The following is a 16,149-nucleotide window of genomic DNA, read 5'->3' on the forward strand; positions in this document are numbered from 1 at the left end:
ATATTAATAATCTTGTAATACCAACATTGACACCAGTGATAAAGCCACTGTAAGTAGAGAAAAGACATAGAGTAGTAGATGTGTATTCACTTGTCGTACAGTCATGAAAAGGTCTAATTGCTGCTGTAAAATGTATTTCCTCCAAGTAGAGATAACTGGACTGGGGAGAAAACAAGAGTCACCTGTTGAAAATAAATAGTAAAAGCAATAAAAGGTGAACCTCTCAACCCATCCCAAGCGCCATCTACCGTGATAATAGCATACTGTGATACAGTGATGAAACACTAAAGATTCACAACATCAAATGTTAAGTGCGAGTGATAAAAGCATTGCAAAGATTTGATAAACTCATTGAATTATTTCCTTCCTCTTTATCTATGTTCCAGTCATTATCAGCCTCATTTGTAAGTTGAGAGGTAGAGGATAAAAGCATAGATGTATTATATTAATCTTGCCAATGATAGCTAAAATGTAAAAGAAAGAGGTATTTGTAAGAAATAGTTACAAGATTGCAAAGCATATGGTTTTTCATTAGCAAAATTATGTTGTTTTTTTTTCCATAATACGAAAACATTGGGACATTATACATCATGAGGTATTTGGTCTTTTTTTTGTAGATAAGCAGGAGAATGTTTTATTTGCGATGGTTTTAAAAGTTGAACAGGCCTTCATACGTTTGTAAGTCGGAAATTTTGACATTTTAAGAAAATATGAGATAATAGCCTAAGACAGTTTTTAAAATGTTAAGGTAAAAAATGTGAAATGTAAAAAAAAAAAAAAAAAACTTTAACCTACCATGTTTTTTACTCACTATCTATCGATGTTACACCGTATAACATTTCATCTTCACATTTATTTGACTACTTTCCTCATAATTATAATATATGTCATAATTGTGCATTAAAGTAAATTAATTAACTTATGTGTGTTGATTAAGTTTGTCTCAGAAATGTGAATTTATTTTTTAATAGATGTTTTTGAATACTTAAAAGTCGAGATTCCTTTTCGTATCGAATGAAGTAATTTCATCAACTTTGGAAGAAATGTTATCTGCTTTACTATTAAACCTCAGTTTATAAATGTGTTATATATGATGAAGCCGAGGGGGGGCGCGCAAACTCCATGAAGATTACAAGTTGGCATGCTTTTATTTTGAAAGCCACGCTGGATGGGAGCGTGCGGCAGTGTTGAGTCCTTCACTTGGCTGCAGCTGAGGTCAGAGCGAGAGGACCGGGTATAACACCGGGAACAAAACTCTGTGGAGGACACCAACAAATGTACCGGTGATAGCATTTTAACCTCAACTCCTTACATGTAAGCCCCCGAGCTCATGCGCGTATTTCTCATGCTGTCAGTTGATTTTATCAGCCATTTGAACACAATTTGCTAACACAGCTAGCCTTTATTAGCCTTGTTAGATAAGTAACCCAGTCTTATGCTGCCCTATAGGCCAACCAGAGTTGACAGGGTTATTTTCTTAATGTGTGTTAACATGATTGACATAACAAACTGCTTCAGAGATAAGTGTGCTGTTTACATTTTTTAATTTAATTTTTATTTTTTTATTTTTTTATTTAACACATTTTAAAGACTCCTGGAGGATTTCCAGTGTAGACTACTGGAAGTCTGATTTGGGATTGTGTTACTGAATGCTGTCAGTTTCTGCTGTACATTTAAGTGATAGAAATGATCTGGATCAAGACTAGACAATCCATAGTACAAGTTGTTTGTATTCACACTACATTAGGTACAGTAAAGCATTAGAACAACATGTAAGACACATTCAAGAGGAAAATATTCTCATTTAATTTGGACATTAAGGAAAAGAACCAGTTCTCTGCTTCTTCAGTATTCTCAGTGTTTACCTGTCAGTAGCATGTATCCATACTTTTGTCCCTCTGTCTGTGCTTCTAAAGATCCCATACAATGTTTCCATGTTTTCCCACAACAAATAAAAGTCAACTGGAAATTCATCAGCGTGTGAAAAAAATATCACAACAAACATGATATTTGTAGATAGTTTGTGACAAAGAACGACCTTTTTTTGTCAGCGTGAGACGTGCCATCACATGGGATGATCGTCCTTGTGATGAGCCTCATGAGTCTCTTTAACAAACTTAAGTGGATGTTGCATGTTGTCCTGTTTAGGTGATTATTAGCGGCTTAGTTGTGTCTAAAGTGTGTGATTGTGTTCAGAGACACCAATTATATGTTTACAGACAGCTATAGACTGTTTGTTCCTCTAGTTTTATATAAAGTAAGGTTTTAAATATTTCCATACCTTTTTTTGGGGGGGGGGGGGGGCGTGCTCATTAACCTGTTAGATTGCATTTAATGAAATTTTTATGTAATCAAAAAGTATTTTCACAATATAAAACGGGTTTATAAGCACGGCTCAACTCTGGTACGGGAGGCCTTGCTACTTGCACACACTGTATGTCAGAGGATTTATGTAATAACGTCATTTTATCCCCCCTGAGCCGTGAAGGTTAAATCCTTGTGTGCCACTAACTCCTGTCATCCTTCTCAGGTCCTGCAGAACGGAGATGAGGATAAGAGAGTTGCCAAGTCATGGATAAATCGCAACAATGACACATGAGACCCTCACAAGCTCCCAGCTGTCTGTCAAGGCTGCTGTCCTGCGCATGGTCCACCTACCGCTGTCCATGTACAGCTCTCTGGCACAGGTGAGAGAGTGTGTGTTTGAAAGTTTTCTCCTTTGGGAGCTTTTACTGTTTCTATATCTGGCCGCTGAGGGTTTGAGTTTGGATTTCCCTTTCTTCCTGCTTAAACACACGGACATGTGGCTGACTCTGTTTCATTTACTAACCCTTAAAATACTGAACTGGGACATGAAATGCGTCGCTATTGTGTTTCCTCACAGCGATCTGCCCTGCTGTTTATAACAATTTAAGTAAAAATCTGTAATATTCATTCATTTTCTGAGTGCTCCAACATCAAAAGATTGAAACGCTCTACACCATGGCTGATTTCTCATGGCTGTTACTTTGTCTGTGGCTGTCATACAACAACAAAATATTCCGTTTTTATATTAAAAATGACTTCCTTATGGGGGAACTGTAGAATATAATTTAACAAGGCTCTGAAGTTGTACATTAGAAAGCACTGTGATGTGAAACACAATTAAAGCCCTTCTATAATATTATGTTTCATGATCTCACACAGCATCTAGACTCCTATCATTATCTTCATTATCCAGGTGGAAGTGAATGAGAGGATGAAAACACAGGTGACTTAACTTCACGGAAGGCTTGCTTAATAGTTGCCGTTCTGTGTTTGTATGTCTGTATGTCTGTAACCAGGCATTGCAGTCCTTCCCTCCTGTACTCATTGGATCATCGTCATCCTCGTGCGTCGTGCTGGTAGAACTTGAAATACAAACCTTGGACCTGTTCATCCGATATTTCAAGCCCTGCCAGTTCCCAAAGCTTCCGTTGACTTTCTTTGAACCTGTTTTGTCACATGTTGTGATTCTGCATGTTGCAGAGCGAGCTGTCCGGAGATCACATCTGACTGACTCTGACACAATGTTTCACAGTGTTCCTTTTGGCTGCTTGGGGAGGTGGGCTGTGGCTGCATTTGTTTTGATGTGAAGTTCTTTCTCTTGGTTGAGCAGTTAGCTCCACAACTTCTTGTGTTTCCTGGGTTCTTATGATGGTTCTTATGATGGTTCTTATGATGGTCGGGTTATATATGTCTGTTGGGTATCTTGCTATATGGGTTCTTTTCTGTTGAATTGTCTTTAATTACTTGGAGTATTTTGCATTTGTTATGTTCTTGCTGTGTTTGGTTTAGTTTGCTTTGTTCTTGTTTTTGCCTTTCCTGTTTGTCAAAGCACTTTGTAAACCTGTGTTTTTAAAAAGGTGCCATATAAATAAAGTTATTATTATTATTATTATTATTATTATTATAAAGACTTTGTGTGATGGGAAGATATCGGCCTGCAGTTGAGCTGAATTCTTTTCCTGATGAGAGTCAAAACAGTTAATTTCATATGGGCAACAGCCAAGGACAAGGTCTTGCACTACTTGAGCAGAAATACTGCGTGTGCTTCAGTGTGAGTGCGTCAGCTAGTTAGTAAACATTAACTTCACTTCATTCTTGTAATGCTCCGGATTTCAATTATTACTCAACTAGAGGCCAACATGCTTATTTAAATGTTTGTTGTTGTTGTTGTTGTTATTTTGATGAGAGAATGATTTGACCTGCACTAGCAGATATTTGAAATTATAAAGTAAAATATGTTCACTTTGAGATGATCAGCCAACATTTTTTCACAAATAAAGAAGAGCAAAACATGTTTTAGTAAACAATGCAAATAAAGTAAAAAAAATACTGTGATTGATTTTTGGTGCACCAAAACAAAAATAGTGTAAACTCCTGAATATATTTAAGATTTAAGTTGTTGGGGAGTCCCCAGAACGTTGTCTTTCTCTGACCCTTTCATGTTTACAAGTAGAGCTTTGGAGATTGTGCGTGGTCCGAGTCACGTAGCAGATCTGATTTCATGAAGGGTCTGGTATGAGCATGTCTGACATTTGGTAGTAGCATGGAAACACTGCAGGCCTGTAGCTCTGTTTTATCATGCCAGCCTATTTAATGGCTGTCAAAGAACTAAGTCAATATTACAGCTGCTGTCATAGCTCCAGTTTTTATCTAATTGTCAGTTGTTGGGGATATGCTGCAGTGCTGTCTGTGTGCATAATCTCTTCAGTCAGTCAGGGTTCCTATCTATAGTCAGAGGGGGCTATGCACGCTATCTCAAATAGATTCCTTTAAAATCTAGAGAACAGGCTGGAAGCTGATTCTCAGTGCAGTTTGTTACATCATCAGTATCCATTGTGATTTGATGTATGAATCCTCAGGGGAAGGATGAAATTCAAAAATGAAATTCGGGATAGATTTTCTCTGTTTTTGGGGACATGAAGTCTCAGCTGCTCACATATTTGATCTCTGACGAGCGCTATTCCTCAGTATTAAACTGCAATGTTTGTTTCTGTAATGCTTGGCTGTTCTGCCTCTGCTTTTTGTAAATGTTTTCTCTGCTGTCAATCATTTTTAAAAGGTTTATTTTGGGGCTTTTGATGCCTTTTTATTAGAGAGATAGGACAGTGGATAGAATCAGTAATCAGGACGAGAGAGAGAGAGAGAGAGAGTGGAATGACATGAGGGTAAGGAACCACAGGTCAGATTCCAACGCAGGCCACCCGCTTGGAGGACCATCGCCTCTGTACATGGGGTGCGCGCGCACTAACCACTAGGCTACCGGCGCCCCCTGCTGTCAATAATTTTAACACTTAACAACTGAGCTAGATAATATTTTATTCTCTGAAAACATCTCACAATGCTTGAAAGCCTTTTATCTAGTATTGAGTTAAATATATTTTTAAACAAAATAATGTTTTATTTGTTTACTTTTAAAAATATTTTGTGGCCATTTTTACCTATATTGTAAAATAATCTTAATTAGAGAAACAGAAAAGTGATTAGGAGAGAGATGAGGGGGATGAGTAAGAACACAGAGATAAGAACTGAAGGTTGTTTTCCTTCAGGGCTTTTTGACAGAACGGTAAGATGGTTAATAATGCTGCTAATCAAAACAGGGTGCCACTGTTCAGATGTTGAATTGGTCAGACATTTTGTCCTGACTAACCAAAGACAGAAGAGACCGATCTACTGCATATAACCCTTAAATGTAACTCCTTCTCCTCGACCTGTCTTCCAGGTGAGTATAAGCACAGGGACCAAGAAGCTGGTGGCAGCCTCTGCCTTCAGCGCAATCTCGCTCCTCTTCCTCGCACGGCGCTTCCAGAGGAGGAAGGGAAGAAAAAAGGCCCAGTCTCCACAGTGGGAGCAGGCTGGATTTGAGTTCCTCCCGCCTGCCTCAGCAGGGAACGGTAATACTTCACACGTTTCCCCCTTCAACCAGCAGCTCACTGACTTCCATGTATGTGTAGTGTGTTTGCCCCAGTTGCTCTTTTGTGATCGAATCAGGTGTTTAGGCTGCTCCAGTTAAATACTTGAACTCATTTAAGCTCCCTTAGGAAGAATTATCTGAGCGTCAAAGAGAAATGAGCATGAATGTAACATGAAATACAATCGAATAAACCATTGGTCAGAGTAATTCAATGTTTAATTCATTTCATACATTGTCCTTTTGATGGAGCTGTCAACATTTTGAGAATGGTTAACAATAATATGGAAAATGATGAACTACTTTATAGCTGCACGATTCAGCATAATGCAATACAACCCAGTGTAATATCCAAATGAGATGGACAGCAATTGAAAATGAAAATGTGTGATGAAACTTGACCATAATTAAAGGCAGGGGTTGGTCATTTCCTCCAGATACACTTTTTTTTAAAGGTTTTTGGTTGAAATTGTCTTTAGGTCTTGACAGACATTAATAACTCATGTGCTCTGAAAGAGGAACAAAGAAAATCAGTCATCTGTAGCATGTTGTAAGCCTTCGACCAATGTCTGCCACGAGGTACCAATCTGATGAACCAATCACGCCTCCCTGTCTCCCTGCTCGTTCTCTACCCCGTGCATGAATGAGTCCACACTCAAAGCGCGTCACGTATGACAGAGTTTATACTGTTAGTTTGTCATCGGCCGTAGTGAGTAGTAAAATAGTTTTTTTTAACATGTATTATGATAAAGTCTAGTGTTAACTTACCGTTGAATTAGACATGACACAACGTAGTTCATATACAATGCACGCGATGAGCTGAGGTCCGCTGCTTTGGTGACGGCGCTCATGCATGTGAGTGAGGGGCGTGGCTTTTGAGGGAGCGCAGAGGGGAGGGGGTGGGTGTAGATGGAGAACTGCGGGAATGTTACTTTCAAAATAAAGCCAATTTGAAAATGACCAACCTTGCCTTTATGTACCGTAGCGCAGCAGAGGTTCCCTTTCTCGGAATCTTATTCTCCAAATGTAAAACAGCGTATGTTTTTTTTTTTTGGCCAAATAAATGTCACATCAACGTGATCTGAATCATTTCTCCAGTGAATTTAAATACTGTGATGCAACACAGATCATTTTTAATAATCATGAATCCTAAAGCAGTCATTAGGAGTCTCAATTTTTCGTCTTGTGCAGCCCTACGCTCCATTCATTTATTTATTGTGACCCAGTAGAGATTTTCATGTGAATAGAAGTATGAACATGTAATACAGAATGTAGGTCAAATAAATGAAGGCGGGCGGAGGGACTTAGAATTCATTATTTATTGAAGACCAGAGTGCTGTGTCACCTGCTGCCTCAGTGGCTGCCACAGCGGTCTTTAGGTGTTAAATGGGCTGGCCTCGTTTCCCTTTTGCTCTAGCTTGAACATTGTCCCTGCTAAAAGTGAGCACATTAAACAAACATCTCCGAGAACATGTCAAAATAGGATGAACATATTGAAATAGAACAGTCACTTATTTCCACAATAAGTAACTCTTTGTCTTCTTTTACAGCCATAAGATATGAAGCTGTGGTTTATCCATCATGTTATCCTGTTACATGCTCATGTAGCGTGATCACTGCATTCTGATCCCCCTATCAAACATGATCTCTGAACTCTGGTATTTATCTACCCAGATAACACCAGCCAAAACATCACCCTCTCCCTCAACTCCAAGAATGGCCTCTCCTCTGGTCTGCTCTTCCCTTCAGGAGACTACAGGAAACTGTCCGGGTCTCTACTGAGCCTGGCCTCTGTAAGATATTTCCTTTGAGTCAGAGTTTGCCTGCATTTAGTTTGTTGTGTTGCTGCGTCCCCCTGTTTGAAAGTAAAACGGTGTTCTTCTTCTACAGGTTAAAAGCATGAACTCATCCAGCAGCAGCACCTGCGCTAATGAATCCACCTTTTGGGACAGAGCAGGAGAAGCTGATATCTGCGGATTGGTCAACATACCTGTCACCACACCTGAAAACCTGTACCTCATGGGTAAAGAAACTTTACCTCCTTCACTATGTGATAAAGAGTGGAAGCGTTAAGGGCTGTAATCAATCTTACAAAGTCTTGTAATAACCAGTTTTTGTAAAGTTGCTTCTGTCTAAAATTGAGCTTTTTATTGATTGTTTGGGATGACTCAGAGTCTTGTGTGTTTTTGGTTTTTTTTGCGCCTGCAGGTATGGATTTATTTGAGGAGGCTCTAAGACGGTGGGAGGAAGCGTTGACATTTAGGAGCAGGCAGGGAGAGGACGATGCCAGCTGTGTTTCTGTCAAAACAGGAGCTGGAGACGCCATTGCTGAGCAGGGCATGGAGGTGATGAAGACACAGAAACACACTTAAAACTTTAGAGATAATTCCAATGAGGACACGTCAACACGCTGCCATATTTAACACCAACTCAACAACACATTTAATTCAGTGTAATGCCACTTTTAATCTGGGGATAGAAGTTAAGTAGGATGAGGCTTGCAGATCCTTTTCTATCAGATCCCTCGGGACAGTTTATAAAAGGTTTATGCAGGGTTTACCAGCATTAATAATTCAACTATTGTCTCTCTTTTATAAAAGAAGAAGCATTTACTGGCCACAACACAGCACTATAGGCCACATATATGAATAACCAGCTCTCTGACATCCCACCAGTGTCACAGAGTCTGTATTGTATAACAGATAACTCACTGGCTCTCTAACCTCCTGGATGGGAGGATTTTGGATTAGTCCAGGTCAAATGATTAAATCTGCTGCTCAGTCTTCTGTGAAGGATATTCCCCCGCTCAGCTGTCCACCTTTTAGAAAGCGTATTTAAACTGTGATCCCTGCAGAAGAAGAAGCTGAAGTGAAATAGTTTGAAGTAAATTGATAAAACAGTATTGTACCCTCCTGTGCTTTAATAAGTGAGTAATGGTGCTCAGGGTTTGTGCTCATAGAATGAGCGTGGTTTCATTCTGGGCCAGGTCAGCGTCTTCTGCCACACACAATGCCAGCCTGTCTAACCTGCAGTTAAAACTGCAGTCATTAACACAGTACACTTTTGTCGGTTGTCGTGGGAGTAGGAAGTGTCACACAGACAGAATCTAGTCCATATTTAGTCTGTTTCACGGATGTTCGCTGTTCATTTACCGCATGTCTCCCCCCCCCCCTCTCTTATCCCTGTTTCTGACTCTACGCTGTACCGTCCTCTCAATAAGGGAATGAAAAGCTTTGAAGAATCTTAATACACACAGTTGAGTTGCTGTTTTCTAGGCATTGTTTAAATGGTTGAACTTGAATGTTTGTGCCTTCAGGACGTCATCAGTACAGAGTTCATCCACAGGCTGAAGTCTCTGCTGCAGCGGGCCTACAGCCTTCAGGAGGAGTTTGAGGGAGTGTTGTGCACGTCAGAGGTTTCTTCCCACAGCAACAGCCAGGGTGAGTCACTCATAAAGGATTACACAACATACAGGACCAACACAGGATAAAGCTAATGATGTATACAGCTGATCAGTGCTGTATTAATAATCAACACATTACCATGATTATTTCCCATCACAGACAGCAGAATGGCGGACATTTTGGCCAGAGAGGAGTTGGATGACGCCTGTTTGAAAGACAGCATGAGCATCGCCTCCACTGACTCATTTGTGTCTGCTGCTGAGGTGACACAACAGATCTTTATGATTCAAAACCAATATCCTGATAAATCCTCATCATTTTAAACACCATATTACAATGTAGTGCATTTTTCTTGAATTAAAATAATGAATAAAGTCCTATTTTTATTACATTTTGAATTACTTAATCTGACAATTAATGTCATTTCTTATAGTTAATCAATCTTGTATCAAAATGTGAAAAACAAAACAAATGTGCAAATAAAAATCGTCATGGTTCGATATTTACCTTTTTAAACTGTAATTCTAAGCAAATTAAAACTAAAGAGCTTTTTAAACAGATTTTTGTTTAATGGTGAAGACTAGAGCATTGGTACCTAACCTAGGATCTGAGCCCCCTTAAGGGGGGGTGCAAGACTTTGTCTGCTTTGTGAATCCAAAAAACGAGATTTGCACCCGTTAAGTAAATATATGACAACAGACTTCCTCAACAGTTTATAAAAAGGTGCTGTAAGTTGTCTGTTGGGATTTTACTAATGAAAACAATTGATATTAATTTCCTTACAGTAACGTATCAATAATCTCGTGTGGGTACTGGGGGGGTCTCAGCTTTTCATATAGATACAAATAAGGGGGGCTCAAAGGACATCTGAGGCTTGATTTCAAGGCGTCTGAGGCGTCAAATGGGACAAACAGTTCACAGCAGGAGTTTAATTCAGTTAGCTTTGATCCTCTGTTTACTAGCATACAACTTATCTTGTTAGGCCCCTGTGGGGGCTCGAGCTGTGTGTCTGATGTTACTGGTGAACTTGACCACAAAGTACAGAAATAAACATGCTGTTAAGAATGACTGATTTGTTTACTTGTTCCTTGAAACTGAAAGTCAAATGTGCAGGTTGAGGACACACAGGTACACACTGCTCAAAGATAAAGGTTTTACATATATCTCACCAGGCTCTGGTTAAAAAACAGTGATACATGTCTTTTAATGAATGCAGGTGCATAATTAAGGCTTTACATTACAGTCTTCATACCCGTAAAACCAGTCTAACATTAACAGAGCAGTAAACGAAGAGCTCACAGCAGTGAGACTGGGTCACTCATATTTAGTGAGTAACTATAAATAGAGCTACATCTCTCAGTTTACAACCTCCAGCTCGCTGTCAGAAGTGACTTCAGAACAAACTCTCTAATCCAGGACATGTGGAACCTGTAACTTTTCTAACAGGAACAAGAAAGTTCAGGTTCAGACTTCTTTTTGTCACTTATTTATTTATTGTTGAGATCAGCACAATACACACATTACAAAAGTGTGTCCATTTTTGTCCGTAATTTAAAACATTTAACCCCCCCCCTCACACCCTCACACCCACACACCCACACACCCACACACCAACCAACCAGACTGAGCTTCATTAAGGGTTCAGCCTTTTAGATCAAGTAAGCACCTTGATTAGGATTAAGATTGACTTTTTTTCATAGTCTTAAACAGTTTGTCATGTTTAAAACAGATTTACAAAAAGCACAATGACACTAGGATTCTACCCTTTTTCCTTTCTCGGGGGGTCAGGTGCTTGTCTTGGGACTGGGAGAGGACAATTTGACTCATCTGATTATTATCATTTCAATACATGTTTGTTCTGTCTATAAAATATCTAAACAATTGGTAATAAAGCCGTAACCTCTGCTGTCTCTCTCCGCATCAGCTGTCGGAGCACAGAGACCTGAGGAATGTCCTCGCTCTCGGTCATCATCCTTTCTACGACGAGGCGCTGCAGATGGCTGAGGATGGAAAGATCTCCTGCAGGGTTCTGCGGTAATTACACTGATGGATTTCAATACATACTGTATGTATCATCTGGATTCTTGGATGCATGCTGTAAGGGTTGCAACCTTTTCTGTTTGATACATGTGTCTGCTAAATTATGAATCTGGTGTTTTTCTTGATTTGCATCGTCAGGACTGAGCTGCTCGAGTGTGTTGGAGATTTAGATTTTCTGGCCAAGTTGCACTGTGTGCGGCAGGCAAGTCAGGTACAGTAAACCTACTGAATTCAATTACATATACTACATATATATATACTGTATATAGCAGACGTGGAGGAGACCTCAAAGTAGGATTTATTACACCAGAAGATAGCGTAGCGACTTTCAGGAACAACAAGAGAGAGAGGCTGAGGATGGATCTATTACGTTGTCTGACGCACTTCCAAAAAAAATCACTTGAGATATGAAAAAGAAGTTTGACTTTATATTAACAAATGTGAAAAACAATAACGGTAAACAAAGAATACAGTGACCCAGCTCACCCTCTCTCTTCCACTGAAGAATATTAATGTCGCCTAAGTGTCTTTAGATCACAGTCATTCCATTTCAATTTATGTGCAATATGAAGCCATGAGTTAACCTAACCTAACACAACAGCGCAGGCCGCTGGAGGAGAGCGGAGGCTTCAGAATAGTGGAAGTGTCGCCAAACAGCAGTTTGTTTTGGTTTATTGCTGCTGCTCAAAGTGGTTTATTGCTGCTCATCAACTGGAGCAAAAAGTCGCCCATTCTTCCTTTAACCTTAAAAATACTTCAAAGATACTTAAACTCATCCATGGCTCCAAGAGATAGCATCAAAGTTATTACACAGCATCAGCCTCACAGATCTGATAGTATATGATATACTACTATTTTGACTTTGATCAAAACGCCGCAGACAGAAAACAGGAAGGAGTTAAATTGACTAAAGTGCATCAGAAGCACATTTAAAACCAATTAACCATCCAAGGAAGAACCACTGTGTTTAGATATTTCAACTCTTTTTTTTGCCCTCTATTTTCAGAAGGAAAAATGATCAACCTTAGTAAAATTTGATCTCTCTCTTTTTTTCCTCCAGCTCATTTCATGTGAGAGAAAGACCAGGATGTTTCTGGCAGACACTGGAAAGAAAACCCTGTCCTCCATTATTGTAAAAGCACAGAAGGTAACTTTGGAGCTACAGAGTAATAATACAGATGATGCATCTTCAGGAGAGGCTTTACCTGCTCACATTACCTGTCTGGTTTTTAGAGCCCACAGAGATTCGAGGATGTGTTCGAGGAGATGATTGCCTTCCTGGAGCACACGGAGCACTGGGAAAACACAGAGGTGGAACTGGCCACACGAGGGGTGAGGGGTCTTCTCCTCTATATAATGTGGCTGACTTCTGCTGTCTGACCCTCAAGAAAAACAAATTCTGAAATAAGAACCTCTCATCTTCATCCTCTCAGGTGAAGCACTTGAACTTCTATGACATAGTCCTGGACTTCATCCTGATGGACTCGTTTGAGGACCTGGAGAATCCACCCATCTCCATCCAGAACGTGATCAACAACCGCTGGCTCAACAGCTCCTTCAAGGAAACGGTGAGAAGTACAGAACAGATTTAGATCTCAGAGTTTCTTTTGGCGGTCAGTGGATCCATGACAGACGAATATTAGTCAATTCTAGGTAGGAATAAAGTCAATGTTTTCAGAAGAAAGCCGGAAACAGCAACACAATGGGGAGATTTTTCCTCGTCCAACATTTTTTAGTCTCCCAAAATATAACTTTATATCAATATCCAACTGATATTAAATAACAACAACTGCTGTATTGATATTGTTCTCAAAATATCTAAAAGGAAAATGCACAACACTAGTGAACCTCCAGACAAGAATGTTTAGAAATAGTTTTGTTCACACTTGCACAAAACTCCTAAAGTTCCTCTTGAAGTTTTCAGAGTGAGCTGCATCCGGATAATCCCCCTCCAGCCCCTCAGTATTTTTTTCCTGCAGAAAGTCGGAGGGAGCAGGATATATAGTGGGAGGGGGCGGCGACGTTTATTCACTGCGGATCGATGCTCCACCATAGATTGTTTGCAGGCGATCTCCATTCATGTCATTAAACAGCTTCATTATGTTTTCTGATCGCCACTCTCCACTCTTTGATATTTAGATCTTGTCGAACTACACGTAGCATTGATATATAAAGGCAAATATTCTCACTATAGTGTCTTATAGCGGCTATAAGACACTATAGTGAGAATATTTGCTGTAAGTTATAGCACACTGTTGCTTCGCCTGCCACTTTTGCGTTGTTCTTTTTACATCATGTCTCTCCCAAGAAGATGCCACGCCCCCCCTTTCTTGTCCGACAGAGACAGTTTCCCGCTGTGAGGTGCATGTGTGAACAAGCAAGCCAGGAAACTTTCAGGTGGCAGCCCACCTGAAAGTTTCTTGAACTTTTCAGGAGTGCATATGTGAAACGGGTTGTTTTTTTTTTTAGATTCTTTTTTATCTTTTCTCTTTTTAAATCCCTTTAAATTCTTTTATTTCACTTTAACCTCTTTGAGAATGAAACTGATGAATGATCTGCTTGAACTTCACAGGCTGTGGCATCAAGTTGTTGGTCAGTGATGAAGCAGAAGAGACAGCACATGAAGGTACGTGTCCAGCAGCTTCATGTTAGATATCAGATAAATGCTTACACTGCTTTATCTAACACTTGAAATACTATCTTGCTTGATGTTGCTTGATGTTTGATGCACTCACTATCAGCAGTTTGTCAGCCATGAGACAATATATTCTACGTTTTATATAAAACACAGAAGATCAGATAGCAGCTCTGGAACTGTAAAAACAGCTGATAATAGCGTCCCATCACCTTATTCACTTCTTCTCTGTGTCTCAGGTGCCTGATGGCTTCATCGCTCATTTCTACGCTGTGTGTGAACAGATCAGTCCCGTCCTGGCCTGGGGCTTCCTGGGGCCAAAGAGCTCCCTACACGACCTCTGCTGCTTCTTCAAGGTCAGCCTCAGCAACACAGAATAGCACAATAATGATCTGACGTCCTAACTGCGTCAGATTCTTCATCTATATGACACAGTTAACTGTAGAGTCGACTCTAGACAAAAGTCTGAAACTGCACAATATTTTGAAGAAATCTAGCTTTTAATCCGTTTCACCTTTAAACACAAAAATCAAACTCAATGTCCTGACCTCCATCAGGTTCATAGTAATGCTGTTATTTGTAAAGCGCCTGTTTTTAGGACTCACTGCTTTAAATCAAGAAAATCACATGCATCCATAGAATGAAGGTAAAAATAGAATAATGATCAGTAATAATAAGATGGGAAATAAACTTGCTTGAAAATAGTACAATTAGGCTTGATCTTAAGATTTGTAAATAAAATATAGTCATATAAACTCCTCAAAATAAAATTTGGAAACGTTATTTTGGTCAATTATTTCGACCCTTTAATAATATTTATTGGTTTTGTATTACCTCGTTGTAAAGGTGACTAATCCGGCTTTCCAACGATATATAATACAACACCAATTAGTATTATTAAAGGGGCGAAATAATGTTTCAACACTTCTTTTGAGGAGTTTATATTGTCTGGTATATACAGGCAGATCTATGAGTCAAAAAAATAAAAGGTTTAATGTAGGAAGTCTGAAGAAATTCAACACCAAAGTCCATTGTCTTGTGTATTTAAAGTGCCCGTAGAGTTTCCTTTTTTGTCCTCCTGTAAAGATGTCGAGTTTGTTTCTTTCAGGATCAGGTGCTGTACTTCCTAAAGGACATTTTCGACGTGGATAAAGTGCGTTACTCCTCCGTGGAGACTCTGGCAGAGGACATGCTCCACCTGCTGCACCGGCGCTCTGAGCTGCTGCTGGCCTACCTGGGCGCCGACTCCCTGCGGCACATCAACGGCTGCAGTTCAACACAGGTGCAGCTGGTACCTAACAGTGCGCTGCTGGAGGCAAAGGTTCAGTGAGAAACCGACCCGGGTTCATCAAACACTGCATACATGGAGCTTATTTTGTAGGTGGAGTTCTCAACAACTGTTGGAGCAAAGATCAGAGTTGACTTATCCACCCACTTAACTGGAAATGATAAACTGTCACATAAAACATTATTTCTCCAAGGTCTGAATTCCACTTCACACATCTCCCATCATGCTTTGTGCTCTAACAAGGATCTATGTAAAACTGTACCAGCTGTCTGCCTTCACATTTGATCATCCTGTCCTCACTCACTGTGCCATCGCAGTGCAAGTTAAATATCATAGCAATAACATGTGTAATTCAACTCTGCGTTAGATGTTACACGGTGTAAAGTGAAGGCATATTTCTTGCTGCTAAAATGTGTGAACAGAAAGATGGTATTTTATATTATTTATTTTTGCTATAGAGCTAAATGACGTTTTATTTTAGAAGCCGTAGTTTTATTTGTATGCATCAGTGAATTTGTGATCAGCTTCAAACATGCAGTAGTAAAAAAAAAAACACAATGTTGTATTATAGAATTTATCAGATGAAGATTTATTGTCTGTATTTTCACTTACTGCTACACATCAGCAATGCAAAACCATAAAATGTACTATTGTGTTTTTGTAACAAGCAAACATGTGATGTAAAATGTGCTGTCAGAAATGGGTAATTATATTGATGAATAAAAGGGAAAGTCGTTATTTTGGAACTTGCAAGGCTCTATGTAATATATAAATGAAGCCGAGAACCAGCCGCCTACAGGGACTTAAATTCAAGTCCACACCAGGACTTAAACCAGCTACCTTCCAG

General features: G+C 39.6%; 1 protein-coding gene across 2 annotated transcripts; it reads left to right on the forward strand.

Annotated features, from left to right (window-relative positions):
* The first annotated feature begins 1,182 nt into the window (after window positions 1–1,182).
* miga1 (mitoguardin 1) lies at window positions 1,183–16,051 on the forward strand. 2 transcript variants are annotated; one of them, XM_061045135.1, is made up of 16 exons: window positions 1,183–1,314; window positions 2,531–2,687; window positions 5,747–5,918; window positions 7,610–7,728; window positions 7,826–7,958; window positions 8,144–8,280; window positions 9,252–9,379; window positions 9,506–9,602; window positions 11,264–11,373; window positions 11,518–11,590; window positions 12,440–12,526; window positions 12,613–12,711; window positions 12,813–12,947; window positions 13,952–14,005; window positions 14,254–14,370; window positions 15,123–16,051. In XM_061045135.1, exons 2-16 carry the CDS (start codon window positions 2,589–2,591, stop codon window positions 15,342–15,344), a joined length of 1,782 nt encoding a protein of 593 aa, XP_060901118.1. In that variant the 5' UTR covers window positions 1,183–1,314; window positions 2,531–2,588; the 3' UTR covers window positions 15,345–16,051. The 2 variants fall into 2 exon arrangements, with proteins under 2 accessions (XP_060901118.1, XP_060901119.1); XM_061045136.1 differs by having other exon boundaries at window positions 1,183–1,277.
* The last annotated feature ends 98 nt before the right edge of the window (window positions 16,052–16,149 follow it).

Source organism: Labrus mixtus, chromosome 8, assembly GCF_963584025.1.
Source record: "Labrus mixtus chromosome 8, fLabMix1.1, whole genome shotgun sequence".
NCBI lineage: Eukaryota > Metazoa > Chordata > Actinopteri > Labriformes > Labridae > Labrus > Labrus mixtus.

Excerpts from the sequence above, each read along its gene's own strand:
- miga1 (XM_061045135.1), top strand. The coding sequence starts at position 2,589 with ATGACACATGAGACCCTCACAAGCTCCCAGCTGTCTGTCAAGGCTGCT. Across the intron at positions 2,688-5,746 it reads TGTACAGCTCTCTGGCACAG|GTGAGTATAAGCACAGGGAC; the intron begins GTGAGAGAGTGT and ends CCTGTCTTCCAG. Across the intron at positions 14,006-14,253 it reads AGAAGAGACAGCACATGAAG|GTGCCTGATGGCTTCATCGC; the intron begins GTACGTGTCCAG and ends TCTGTGTCTCAG.